This window comes from Prosopis cineraria, unplaced genomic scaffold (genome assembly GCF_029017545.1).
Source record: "Prosopis cineraria cultivar Desert tree isolate PC_DT_omini unplaced genomic scaffold, ASM2901754v1 PC6, whole genome shotgun sequence".
NCBI lineage: Eukaryota > Viridiplantae > Streptophyta > Magnoliopsida > Fabales > Fabaceae > Prosopis > Prosopis cineraria.
The window spans coordinates 14,248,168-14,260,979 of NW_026555337.1; the positions used below are offsets into that span (position 1 = coordinate 14,248,168).

At 28.6% G+C, this 12,812-nt stretch overlaps 1 protein-coding gene and 1 long non-coding RNA gene across 2 annotated transcripts; both read left to right on the top strand.

Annotated features, from left to right (window-relative positions):
• Positions 1-5,181: 5,181 nt before the first annotated feature.
• Positions 5,182-6,979, top strand: LOC129313917 (aspartic proteinase CDR1-like). Its single transcript, XM_054957309.1, has 2 exons — positions 5,182-6,118; positions 6,576-6,979. Exons 1-2 carry the CDS (start codon positions 5,182-5,184, stop codon positions 6,977-6,979), a joined length of 1,341 nt encoding a protein of 446 aa, XP_054813284.1.
• A 2,408-nt stretch (positions 6,980-9,387) lies between these two features.
• On the top strand, positions 9,388-10,896 carry LOC129312951 (uncharacterized). The gene is made up of 2 exons (XR_008593776.1): positions 9,388-9,442; positions 10,594-10,896. It is a non-coding gene; the product is annotated as an uncharacterized LOC129312951 (long non-coding RNA).
• Positions 10,897-12,812: the final 1,916 nt, after the last annotated feature.

Here is a 12,812-nt window from a genome sequence, read left to right on the forward strand (position 1 = left end):
TTTTATCAATTAGTAAACCAACCTTTGTTGGTGTGTGTATTTTTTTAATTTAATCATGTTTTGAGTAAGTGAGGCGCACACCAAGCCCAACATGGCTTGATAATGCAGGGCAAGACTTGATTTTTCTTTACTTCTCTCCATTATGCCTCTATTATAAATTTAAAATGTTCGTATCAAATTTTAATGGTATAAATTAATCTATAATTTTAAAACTCAAATCTAAATCATTAAATCCAATCAAATAGTTTAAATTTCCAATGTTCTTTTCACTAAGTGAAGAGAAACCACCTTAACATAGTGTTTGGTTTTAGTGTGGGAAGTGGAAGGGGAAGGGAAATGGAAAGAGGGAAGGGCAGGCAGGAGAGGGGTTTGAGGAGAGGAGGTATTTTAATCATTATTGTTTAGTTCAGAAAGGAAGGAAAGGTTGGCTAATTATAAATTGATAAATATGCACTTATGTTATTTTATTTTATTTATTTTATAAAAATATTTATATCATATTTTTAAAAAAAATTAGTCGTAAAATCTTTTACCTCATTTATTTATGATATAAGGCCAAAAAATTTTTTTATAACATATTCTTGTAATAGTTTTTAAAAAACGTTATTTAATTAATCTTAATGACATAACCTGTTATTTCATTAATTTTAATTTACTTTTTGATAGAAGAATATATAAAGATTGTAATTGAATATAAATATGCAATAGTTAGTAGTAAATAATCGATAATAGGATGATATAAATAGTGTTGTATTTTTATTTAATTAAAACAGTGGTAAATATTAAAATGCAGCAAAGTTAATAAAGATAATTTAGTCACAAAATTTTCATCCCTTCCAAAACACCCAAATCAGAGGAGAGAAAAATAAGAGGAGGGGAGGGAGAAAATTTGTCTTCCCTCTCCTTCAAAATCATCTAACCAAATCAAATGTAAGAATTTAGTTTGACAATTTTTTATAAATTGAGTGTTGATAAAAATTTGGATCACCAAAAAAGAAAATAAGCCCAACTAGGCCCAATCTTCTTTTGACGAATGGGGTCGTCCATCAAAGATGGGTTGGTCTAGAATAGCATTCTTTTAATCATTCTCCATGTATTTTGTAGATATTCAATTGTTCATGCTACTTTACTTTACCTTGTTTATCCAAAAAAAAAAATTACGTTTTTTTCCAATTATTTTTTGTTTTAAAACGTTAAAATCATAAATATATGTTTTTTAGAAAAAATGTTAAGTTATACTTATTATTTCTCTGACATCTACAGCACTAGAAAATATGTTTAATTATAAATGTTTTTAAGTGAGTAAAATATTATAACCAATCTTTTATTTTGCCTTAGTAACACAGATCTCTCATTTATTTTAAAAATACACAATTTAGATCAATCCATTAACTTCTTTACAAATATTCTAAAAACATATTTACAAATTTTAAATATTATATTTACATTATTTATATAATCTATTGGATTTTCATGTTATGTTATATGGTGAGCAAAAATATGTTTTTTGAAATTTTAAAAAACAAAAATAAATAAGTTTCAATAAATTTGATAAAAATTTAAATAATAAAATTTTATAATATGATAAAAATTAATAAATTTTATAATATAATAAAAATTGAAAATGTATTTATCATATTTTTTAGATGTGTACAAAAAATATTTTTTGAAAAATATAAAATTTTAGAAGATTCTTATATTAAAGAGGGACACTTTGATCAAATTAAAAGTTTAACCATCAATTAACAATTGGATGGATGAAAATAAATCTCAAATATACAAAGATGTTTGTGTGACATATATTTTAATTTTAAGGGAGGTTGGTATGCTTTTTCAAAATAGATGGAAGATTTGAGTAATTAAATCGTAATAAAAGAGTAATCACTGTATTTTACTTTTTTTGAATTAAGACCAAAATATTTGACACTCCTACAACTTAAGTGAAGGGCTAAAAGGTAATTTTACCATTTAATAAGACGCAGACAAAGCAAAGCTTTGTACAAAATGAATAATGATATAATCATGTAGTTTTTAATATAGTTTTAAAAACTCTACCAAACCAACTAGATCAACCAATTGAATTGTAAACTGGAAAATTAATAAATTTCAGTTTTAATATAATTATAAATTAAAAATTAAAAATTTTTTAAATATTTAACAGGATATTTCTAACAATGTTTAAGATTGAACTAAATTGTAGGTTTTAAAATGGAGAGAACATCCTGTAATTTTAGCAAAATAGAAGGAGGGTCAGTATATTTTTTTATAAGTTTTATTGTGAAAAAGAAAATAATAGGAGGAAAATGTAATTTTCTTTTCTATTCTTTTTTTACCAGCATTTTCTTTTCTATTTTATTCTTTGTGTGTGTGCGCGTGTATGTATATAATAGTATGCAGTATATACTAAGCTGATATGAATTCAGATTCCAAACTTTTACAATACAAGATAATTCGCATTTAACGGATATTAAAGAGGCCAATTAATTAATTAATAATTAATTATGATAATCTGACCCCAATTTTCAAAGAGATGTAACGTTACGTTTACAGATGAAACAGTGGCATATAATTGGCATTAATTAGAAACTATATTCATGCACCAATGATACCCTAATTTTGTCAAAAATATTCGCATCTCTCTTTTTGATTCATACAATTAAATACCAAAAAACCAAAATTTAAAACACCTAAAAGTAAAACGGATGGCATTTATCATAAGTCCAGATTCTTTGCATATATTTAATAATAAGCATATTTATAATGTATGCATTTCATTTGGACAATCTAATCTAAATTTAATTTGAAAGGTCTTGATATATGTTACTATTTTTTTATTTTTGATCTTTTAAATTTTTAATTGAAATAATCTTTTTTAGATAACTATTTCCTCCTTTAAAAAATATAACGCACTTTTTTAAAGAATTAAATGTTTAAAAATATAAGGTATTTTTATTTTAAATGTGTAATTAATATGTATTTCTTGTAAAGTATTTATAATAAACAAAAATAAATATAAAAAGATAGTATTAATTTAAATACAATTAACTACTTTATTGAGAAGTGAGATTCAATTAAAAATATTTTATGTATATTTTTTAAATGGGGAGTAATTAAAATTTTATTTATTTTGTGTGAAAATGTAAAAAAAAAAAAATCATTTTAAATTAAGTAAAAACATATAAGGATCTACATCTAAATTTGCTTTAAACAATCTATAATTGATATGTCATATGTATATGCACACATATGAGCATAACAAGATCCAATCTAAAAGACAAAATACCTCATATGTGATAAATTAGTGAATATATTACATGCAATAGCTTATTTTGATTGTGATTTTTTTGACCTTCAAGATATATAGTTATTAAATTATTTATCATCTGATTATTTCAAGTATAATTTTTACAATTTTAAAAGACAGATATCTCCACCTCTAAATTCGTACTATAACAATATTGTTCATAAAATACTTCCTCTATCGCTCATCATGAGTAATGGTTTTGATTTAATAGCTAAGACTTTATAAATATTTTTTAATGTAACTATTTCAAAGTCAATTAAATTGAATTAGTTCAGGACCTCTATGTTCACAATTTGAGTGCAAACAAATATATACTTTTTTCTCACTCTTTATTACAATTACAAAACAAAATAGATAGAACTCGGGAGTCAAGACAACTAATTTTGGTAGCATTTTTCTTCGCCGTGCTCGCTTTATTATTTTTTTTATCTCAAGAAATCGACATATAGATATAAATTTATCACAGATTTCAGACCAAAAAATATTCTTTTTTGATCAACAAGATAACAAATATTCGATCTATGCTTTTCCTTCCTTTTTAGTTTTTGTTTCCAAATTTTCTAATCGTAAATCCGTAATCATATTTTGATCAAACTAAAAAAAGTCAACTGATTACTATTACTAATTTTCGTACAACAAAATACTGACCAATTTGCATGGTTCAAAGTACAAACTATTTCTTCTTCTTCTTCTTTTTTCCGGAGAAAAAAAAAATTCTTAATTTTGAAGCTCAGTACTTTCATCCCATCCATTAAAAAATGACGATTAAAATGAGCCTCATCTAACTTAAAACTACAGCAAAAATGGAAACTATAAGAAGAGTATCCAATATTGTATTGATTAATTTAAAATTCAAATGGAAGATTTTTCTTTTTGAGTAAATAATTTTATGTATGTATGTATGTATATCTGCATATCATTTTTTTGGCCAATAATGCTTATTAATTATTGCTATAAGCTGACATGAATCAGAATTCAAACTTTAAGAAATAAGATACTGTACATCTTACGATTGAAGAGGACTGTTAATTGTGAATTACTTAATATTTAATGAATAATTAGTTATTTATAATTTATTATGATAATAATCTGATCCTATGTTCAAATGTTTATAACTCAAAAGCCTAATAAAACAGAACGGCACGTAAAAAGCCACGCACCAATCAATGATTCCGGATTTTTTTCTTGACCGGATTCTCTGTATATGTCTTTTAGGATATTCATAATTTATAATTATAATTATAACATATATATATATATATATTATAGTGATAATCTAAATTTAATTTGAATTATATTATAATATATATATATATACACACACACTATCGTGATAATCTAAATTTAATTTGAAAGATTTGGATCTTACTTTTTTTTTATTGTAATAATATTTTTATGTATGACTTGAAAATTTGTTTATTGTGTATCAAAACATAAAATTAATATCCAATGAAAAAACATAATAAGCGGTTTGTTCTAGAATATTTAAATTTAATTTAATTAATCAACCTTTCTTTACCGGCAACTTTATACAACTTTGACTTATTTTCTTGCATGCACCGTGTGTGTGTACATAAATCCAATCTAAAAAGCAAAACATATCTTATGTAATCTTATGTAATAAATTGCAAAATATATCATGTGTAATAAAATATTTTGATGCTATGATCAAATTATAAAATCAGCTTAGGAAAAAAAAACAGAGAGAAAATCATCAACGATGAAAAGCAAAATCAAAATCTCTTAATTAATTATTTCGTAATTAATTTTGAAACCCTTAATTTTCTCCTCCATCATTATTGCGATGTCTATTTCTTCTATATATAACCAACGTTTGGTCCTTCATTTACATATATCTTCAACGTAACACACAAAATATGGCAAAAGCTTATACTCTTTCTGTTCTTTCAATCACCTTCTTCTTCCTTACCTTCACCATATCTCTCTCTGAGTCCTCCAACGGCGGCTTCACCGTCGACCTCATCCACCGTGACTCACCAAAGTCACCCCTCTCCACTCCCAAAACGATGCCGTTCCAATACATCCACGACGCCATTCGCCGTTCCACCCTGCATGCAAGCTATTTCTTCCCAGAAGCTGATCATCATCAGTCCCTAAACGACGTCGCTGAGTCCGATGTCGTCTCCGTCAGAGGCGAATACGTCATGTCGTATTCCGTCGGCACGCCGCCGTTCGAGATCTTTGGGATCGCCGACACTGGCAGTGACCTAATTTGGACTCAGTGTAAGCCCTGTGATGAGTGTTACAACCAAACAGCACCATTGTTCGACCCAAGGAATTCTAGAACCTTCCAGAAAATTCCTTGCTCTTCACAACAATGCTCGTCCGTACATTCCTCCGTAGGACAGACCACCTGCGATGCTTCGAGTGTCTGTGGATACAACGCAGTCTATGGGGATTCCTCGACTTCGAATGGAGACATAGCGATAGACACGATCACACTTGGGTCATCCAGCGGCCGCCGCGTGGCGTTCCCGAAGACCGTGTTTGGCTGTGGGTTTAGTAACAGGGGTACTTTTAATGAGAAGACTTCTGGGATTGTTGGACTTGGAGGAGGTTCGGTCTCGCTGGTCTCACAGATTGGTTCTTCCATCGATGGAAAATTCGCGTACTGTTTGGTTCCACTTACGTCTGATAAAAACACGAGCAAGTTGAGTTTCGGTCAAAACGCTGTCGTTTCGGGTCCTGGTACTGTCTCTACTCCTATAGTTCCTGGACGCACGTCCACTTTCTATCTTCTTACGTTGGAAGCCATGAGTGTTGGCGACAAGAGATTCGAGTTCACTTCTTCAGGTGATTCAATTCATTCTTAGTAATTACATATATATAGCATATTTCATTTTCGTTCATTTTCTTGGCAAAAAACTTGTTGTAATAATTTTTATCGTCTAGTAATATTACATGCTTCTAAATATTGTGGAAGTTTTGAAGAGGGAGTGATATTTTTCAAGGGAAAATCTGTACATTAATAATTGTGTCGTGCAATATTATTTCATGTTATCTACAATGGAATAATTAGGGTTTATTGCATGAAGGTTAATTATTTGTGTAAAATGCTTTGGGTTTAATCTCTTTTTCGCTCCTTTTCGTCATATTTTTCATCTGAATTGCAAAACTTAATATCGTCCCATGCATTGTCTACGTGTTTATTTTGCCTGGTTAGGGACCTTTTTTATATTTTTTTTCAAGAATTTATGGGACTATATATAAGCGAAAAGACTAAGTAGGGTTTATTATTTCATGCATGAAGGTGATGGAGCAGTGTCAGAGGGAAACATAATAATCGATTCAGGAACAACACTGACACTTTTACCTGAAGATTTTTACTCGAATCTGGAATCAGAAGTTGCATCACAGATCAAGCTTGAACGTGCTAGGGTTCCTCAAGATCTATTGAATCTCTGTTACAGATTGCCTTCAGATAATTCCTTTGAAGTCCCCACCATCACTGTTCATTTCAAAGGTGCAGATTTGAAGTTGAACTCGTTCAATGCCTTCGTTCAGGTCTCTGACGACGTCGTTTGCTTCGCTTTCAAGGCTTATCCTTCTGGCTCCATCTTTGGCAACGTGGCCCAGATGAATTTTCTTGTTGGATATGATCTTCAGAAAAAGACGGTTTCATTCAAGCCCGTGGATTGTACAACGAAGATGTGATTCGTTTTGTTTTGTTTTGTTTTGTTTTTTTTTTTTTGGAGGAAATTAAGATTCTAAGTTTAGTCTATTCTGGTTTAATTGTTGTTTTAATTTTCTAGTATAGTCGTGTGATGTGATCTCCAGAGATTGTCTTTGAATTCTCAGTTAATATTTTGAATTAATTTACTGAATTTCCAGATACATTCTGAAGTATCTAAATTGAATTCTTATTAGCTATGGTAATTGTTTAGTCGTTTCGATCGACAAATATAGAATGAATACTTTTTAACAAGTACTTTGAAAAATGTTAGGTGCGCAATGGTTGGGTATTTACATAATATTCACGCGAATCAATAATTTGTTTAATATTTAGAAATTTAAGCTTTATGGATGGAAGAAACCAAAATTTCATAGCCAATCTGAATTTTAAGCTTAGTATAATGTTTGTAGAATTTATATTCTAACCAACCAAAACAGGACATCTTGCAAAATTTTAATCTGAGGTGGCACTTGGCATTTATTTTTTTAAAATAACTGAAGTTCAATTTGAATGAATTATTTTAATCTTTAATTTTTTTTCATCAACCCTCTCTTCTTTATTAGTAGCTGATCATCAATCACTCAATCACCTGTTTCTTCTCCCCCTTACAATTTTAAACCTCATCCTCTTTGGATTTTACCCTTATCTCTATAATGACGATGATTCCTCATCCAATATTATCACATACAACCACTAACGATTCCAACCTCATCACCTTCAATTCTTCAATCGGCCACAAATTCAAACAAAACCAAAAAAAAAATCCAAGTCTAACCTCGTAACAACATCCTGGAAATTTTATTATATGGGCTAAACCCATAATTAAAGAAAGAAGAGAGGAGAGGAAGAGATGGGAATTGTCTGATTGTGCAAGTGACGTGCGTAATCAATGGCGACACCAACTATCAATTCTCAAACTAAGGGACGACGAGTGCATTCAGTGGTAAGGCAAGAGAAAAAGGGTTTAGTTGAAGGAGAGAAGGAACAGAGTTTTCATGAAGAAACTTGATTAAAGTTGTTTATTTCAAATTTGATTTTTAGAACCATTCGTTACTACATTTTGTAGCAATTAAAAATGAAATAGTACTAATATTAAAGCCAAAGATTTTAGGTGACGTTTCTTATATCAAATGCCATACTTATAAATTATTCTTTTCATTTACAATTTTAGTAAATAATAAGATGTGGTGTTTTTAAATCAACTGTCACAGCTTCTTGTGGATCAATAACTAGTTAGCATCTGAACAATAAAATTTTTGTCCCATTTGATGTATGAAAATTTAATTTTATTTGATTTTGATAATTTTTAATTGTTTATGACATCTTATTTAATATATTTTATAGTTAAAGATTGGTCATCTTTTGTTTTGAATTTAGTATGCCAAAACATTGGTAATTGTTGAATAATTTTGTAAGATTAGTAATCGTTGGACCTTGTTATTAGACTACTTGGAAAACTTGGATATATTAATATAATTATAAATTTGTTTGTTATATTGCTAAGACATGCTGTGTACCTTTTTATTATATAATTAGATTGTTTGTAAATTGCTGAACTAATTATATATTGCTTGATCTATTGTACAAGTGAAAAAATTAGGTGTAAAAAATAACATTAGATAATGTTTCTTAGATATTAAAATCCACTTATGTAGTTTTATATCTTCACTTATATACCTTTTAATTTAAAAAAAATAAAAGAGTGAAGAAATGCCATCTCTTCAGCTTTTAACTTTTTTAAAAAATTAAAGAGGTGGCATTTTCACCCTACATAAATGCCACCTCTATAGTATTAATTTAATAAAAAGATTAAATCAAAGGGTTGGCATTTCCACACACTACTACAGAATAAGCTTATAGGAGTGCTTTTTTTTTACCTTAGGAGTGCTTTTGAAGCGCTCCCGTATCGAGCGCTCCGAAATTTACAGGAGCGCTTTTTTTAAGCGCTCCTATATGTAAGCTATACAGGAGCGCTTTTCTCCTGTAAGTGTAACATCCCAATTTAAATTTTAATAGTTAATTTGGGTTAATAAAAATTTTAAAAAATAAAATAAAATATTTAGAGGTAAATAAATTAGTAAAAAATGATCATTAAATCTAACTTAGGATATAATTCTAAATTAAATTTTTTTTTAAAAAAATTATTATTAATTAATTAAAAAATATATTATTAAATTATTATTATAAAAAAAAGGTATGCAAAAAAAAGAGAGAGAGAGAAGAAGAAAAAGAAAAGTTTGCTTCGCCGCCTCAATAGTAAAATAAAATAATAATAATAAAAAAAGAAGAAGAAGAGAGAGGAAATAATTAAAAAAAATGTGGAACCCACTGAATTTTTTATAAAAACTCACATGTTCCTTCATTTCTTCATTCCTTCTTTCGTGCGTGAGCTGAGGCAGAGAGAGAGCATCTGTGAGCCAAATTCACCGGTGCTGGGTTTTAAGGTAAGAGTTTTTAATAGGATATTTAGGGTCTGATTTTAAGCTTTTTAAGACTAAGTAAGTGTTCTAAAATTTTTTCTTAGTCATCTTTCTTCTTTGGTTTCTGATTTTGTAGTGGTAGAAAATTTAAGATCTGGAAGAGGGATGAATTTATGTTGAATAAATATGGTTTTTGAGGTTGTTAGTAGTATAATAAATATTCTAGAGTATAAATTTATTGGTGATCTTTGAATTTGTGGCTTATGGGTCAAATTCTAGACTAGATCTGAAAATATATGTTGATTTATTGAGGTTTAGATGATTATTTGGGATGAGAAATGAATTATTATGGTTATAGGATTATGATTCTAAACTAGAGACTCAATTTTTAATTTTTGAGTATTTTAGGTATGAATTTATGAAATAAAAAGAAAATTTTGATAATAGAAATTAGTTTAGAAGTTGATTTTTAGATTATTAATGTTTATTGATAATTAAAAGAGGAGTTAAAAATTTTACTTAATAGTATTAACAATAGATTTGTATTAAGATTGAAATTAGGAATTATGTTATATCTTTAATTCTATTATTAGAATTATTTTATTAGTTTCAAAAATTGAAACTAATATTTATAAATAATATGTTATTTTGTAGATTGTATTACTGGTGAAGATTGTGGTGAGAGAGAAATTTTAAGGAATAATTTATTAAAAAAGCCACAAGGTAACCATGCTTTTAATTTGTGATTAGTGTTACTTCATGTTAATTGGGTGATTATTGAGAAATTATGAATTTTGTAATATTGTATAATTGTACAATATTATTATGAATTTGTTTATTTATTGTGGGAGGTGTTGGAAGACTTGCTATTATTGTTGTATTTATGTGCCACGTGGTACGCCCCTATTGGAGCTCAATAGGTGGCTTGTAAGGGCTCGGGCTAATCTACCTTTGGCCGGGTAATTTAGCACCGAGTGAGAGCTACGGCTCGAGGTTAATGGAGGGATATAAGGATGGTTGTTTGTGTTTATTATAATATTTCTTATAATTGTTGGAATTATATTATTTTTAATTCTCACTTAGTAAGCACACACTTAACTGTTTGTATACACTATCATAAATTGACTTTGGTTACTGGGACTTTTGAGTCTCATTATGTGGTTAACAATTTTCAGGAGAAGAGCCACGAGTGACACGTGGAGGAGTCCCAGAGGCTTAGTGGTATAGATCCACTGTCTCTTTTGGGTATTTAATTTATGATTTATAATGTGTTATATTGCCAATATTAGGGCTTTTTTGTTTATTGTCAATTATATGAATATATAAATGTAATCATGCCTTTCAAACTATTTCTATTTTTGGTACAATTTGGATGACTGTAATTTTAATATTTGGTTTACTTTGGATTGGTTAAAATGGCATGATTATAAGGCCAAATAACTGGCTTGTGTTGAAAATTGACTAAATTGCTTATTTTACTTGTTGGGAGTATAAGGATGGACAAATATGATTTAGTTTACTTGTTGGGAGTATAAGGATGGACAAATGTGATTTAGCCTAATGGCATGTGGGAGGTAAAAATTTATCTGAAATGTTATAGTGTGTGAGTTGAAGCCAATTATAAAATATTTTATATCAAAATTATTGATATAAAAATGTGTTGGGTGTCTGTAACCCAACTATGGTTGAGTTAAATTATTTAAAAAAAAAAATTTGGTGTGTTACAGTAAGAGCCGTCATGTACGGGAGCGCTCTGAGCACTCCTGTATGATGCATACCGAAGCGCTCTCTATAGGAGCGCTCCCGTATGCTAAGCTTACTGGAGCGCTCTTTACAAGAACGCTCCTGTATTCCCCGAGCGCTCTCGTATGACGACAACTTATCGGAGCGCTCTTTTAAAGAGCGCTTCTCTAAGTTTTTTACAGGAGCGCTCTTCAAATAAGAGCTCCCATATATTATATTTTTTTAAAATTAAATTTTTCAAATTTCTACATTTAAATATCTTTAATAATGGCAAATCATAATATCAAAAACTAATTTAAAAATAATATCAACATAAAAATTTTATATACAAGAAAAAAATTTGAAACTGATACAACAATTTTAATTTTCTAACCAACCTAGTTTAATTTCTAACAAGCCTAACAAATGAAACTATTGTTATTTTTTTAACATTGAAATCTAACTTCCTATCACAAACAACCAATAATATATTCTGACCATTCTTCAACTAAATCTTCTATTTGCTCTATAGTAAAATGCGAATATCTTGCTCCAACAAAATACTACACAAGATATGAAAGCAATATATAAGTAATTAACATTATATTAACTTAATTTCAAAGCTTTTAACTTACATTTTCAGGAATGATCAACTCTTGTTGTGTGATTATTTCTCTCATAAACTTCATAACATAGTGTCCACACTCCCAACCTTGTAATTGTGTAGGTACCTATAAAACAGTAAAAGATGTCATTTATATGGTAGAAATAAATTCTAACTTAATTTAAAATACTTCAATGATGAAGTTATATATATGATACAAGTATTTATTGTCGAAAATCCGGCAGAGTCTCCCCTTATAACTTGGAAGTTCTAGAATTTTCCAAAAATTCTACATTAATCCAGAATAACATATTCAGAATAACAAACATAAAATATTAATCAAACAATCATTTAGATATGTACCAACTTGTTTTATTAAGAAAATAATACAAATCTTTATTCTTTTCCAATCATATCAATCATTTCATCAAGACGGTCAACATCATATATCCCATTATCACGATCAAATGTTGAGTAGCTCGCACTATCCCTCCAATCACTTGCATTATTCCTTGTCTCCCCATGCATGGTCCAACAAGTATAAGTTGGATCAATTCCATTACATGTTAAATGATCTTTCAATTCTATTGGCTTTACTCTTTTTCCATAGCAACATTTCAAACAAGGGCATATGACTCCACGGGAGTCTTGATCACAATAAAATTTAAATTCAATAAATTCATCTACACCATCCCAATATTCTCTAGATAGTCGATTAGCCGACATCCACTTACGATCCATGTCACTAATATGATTACCAAAATTCAATAAACAAAAGACTTAGATTTCTATAAAAAAAATTCAACAGCATCTTCCTTAAAAGAACAATCTCCCAAATGATCAAACAATCAAATTTCACAACACAATACATCTAAACTAAAAAAATAATTCATCCAAATAAAAATTAGTACCATAATGCATCTAAATTCTGTCAATCAATTGTAATTTAATTAATAATAATAATCTCCCATAAAAGTATATTTCATAAATAAAATAAAAATGTTCAAGTAGTTTCCTCAACTTTAATCTAAATTATCAACTACAAATACTCCATAATTTTAATATAAA

Bases quoted from the DNA above. Each gene is read 5' to 3' on its own strand.
- LOC129313917 (XM_054957309.1), top strand. From the start codon at position 5,182: ATGGCAAAAGCTTATACTCTTTCTGTTCTTTCAATCACCTTCTTCTTC. The intron at 6,119-6,575 runs GTGATTCAATTC...TCATGCATGAAG, and splicing joins ATTCGAGTTCACTTCTTCAG to GTGATGGAGCAGTGTCAGAG.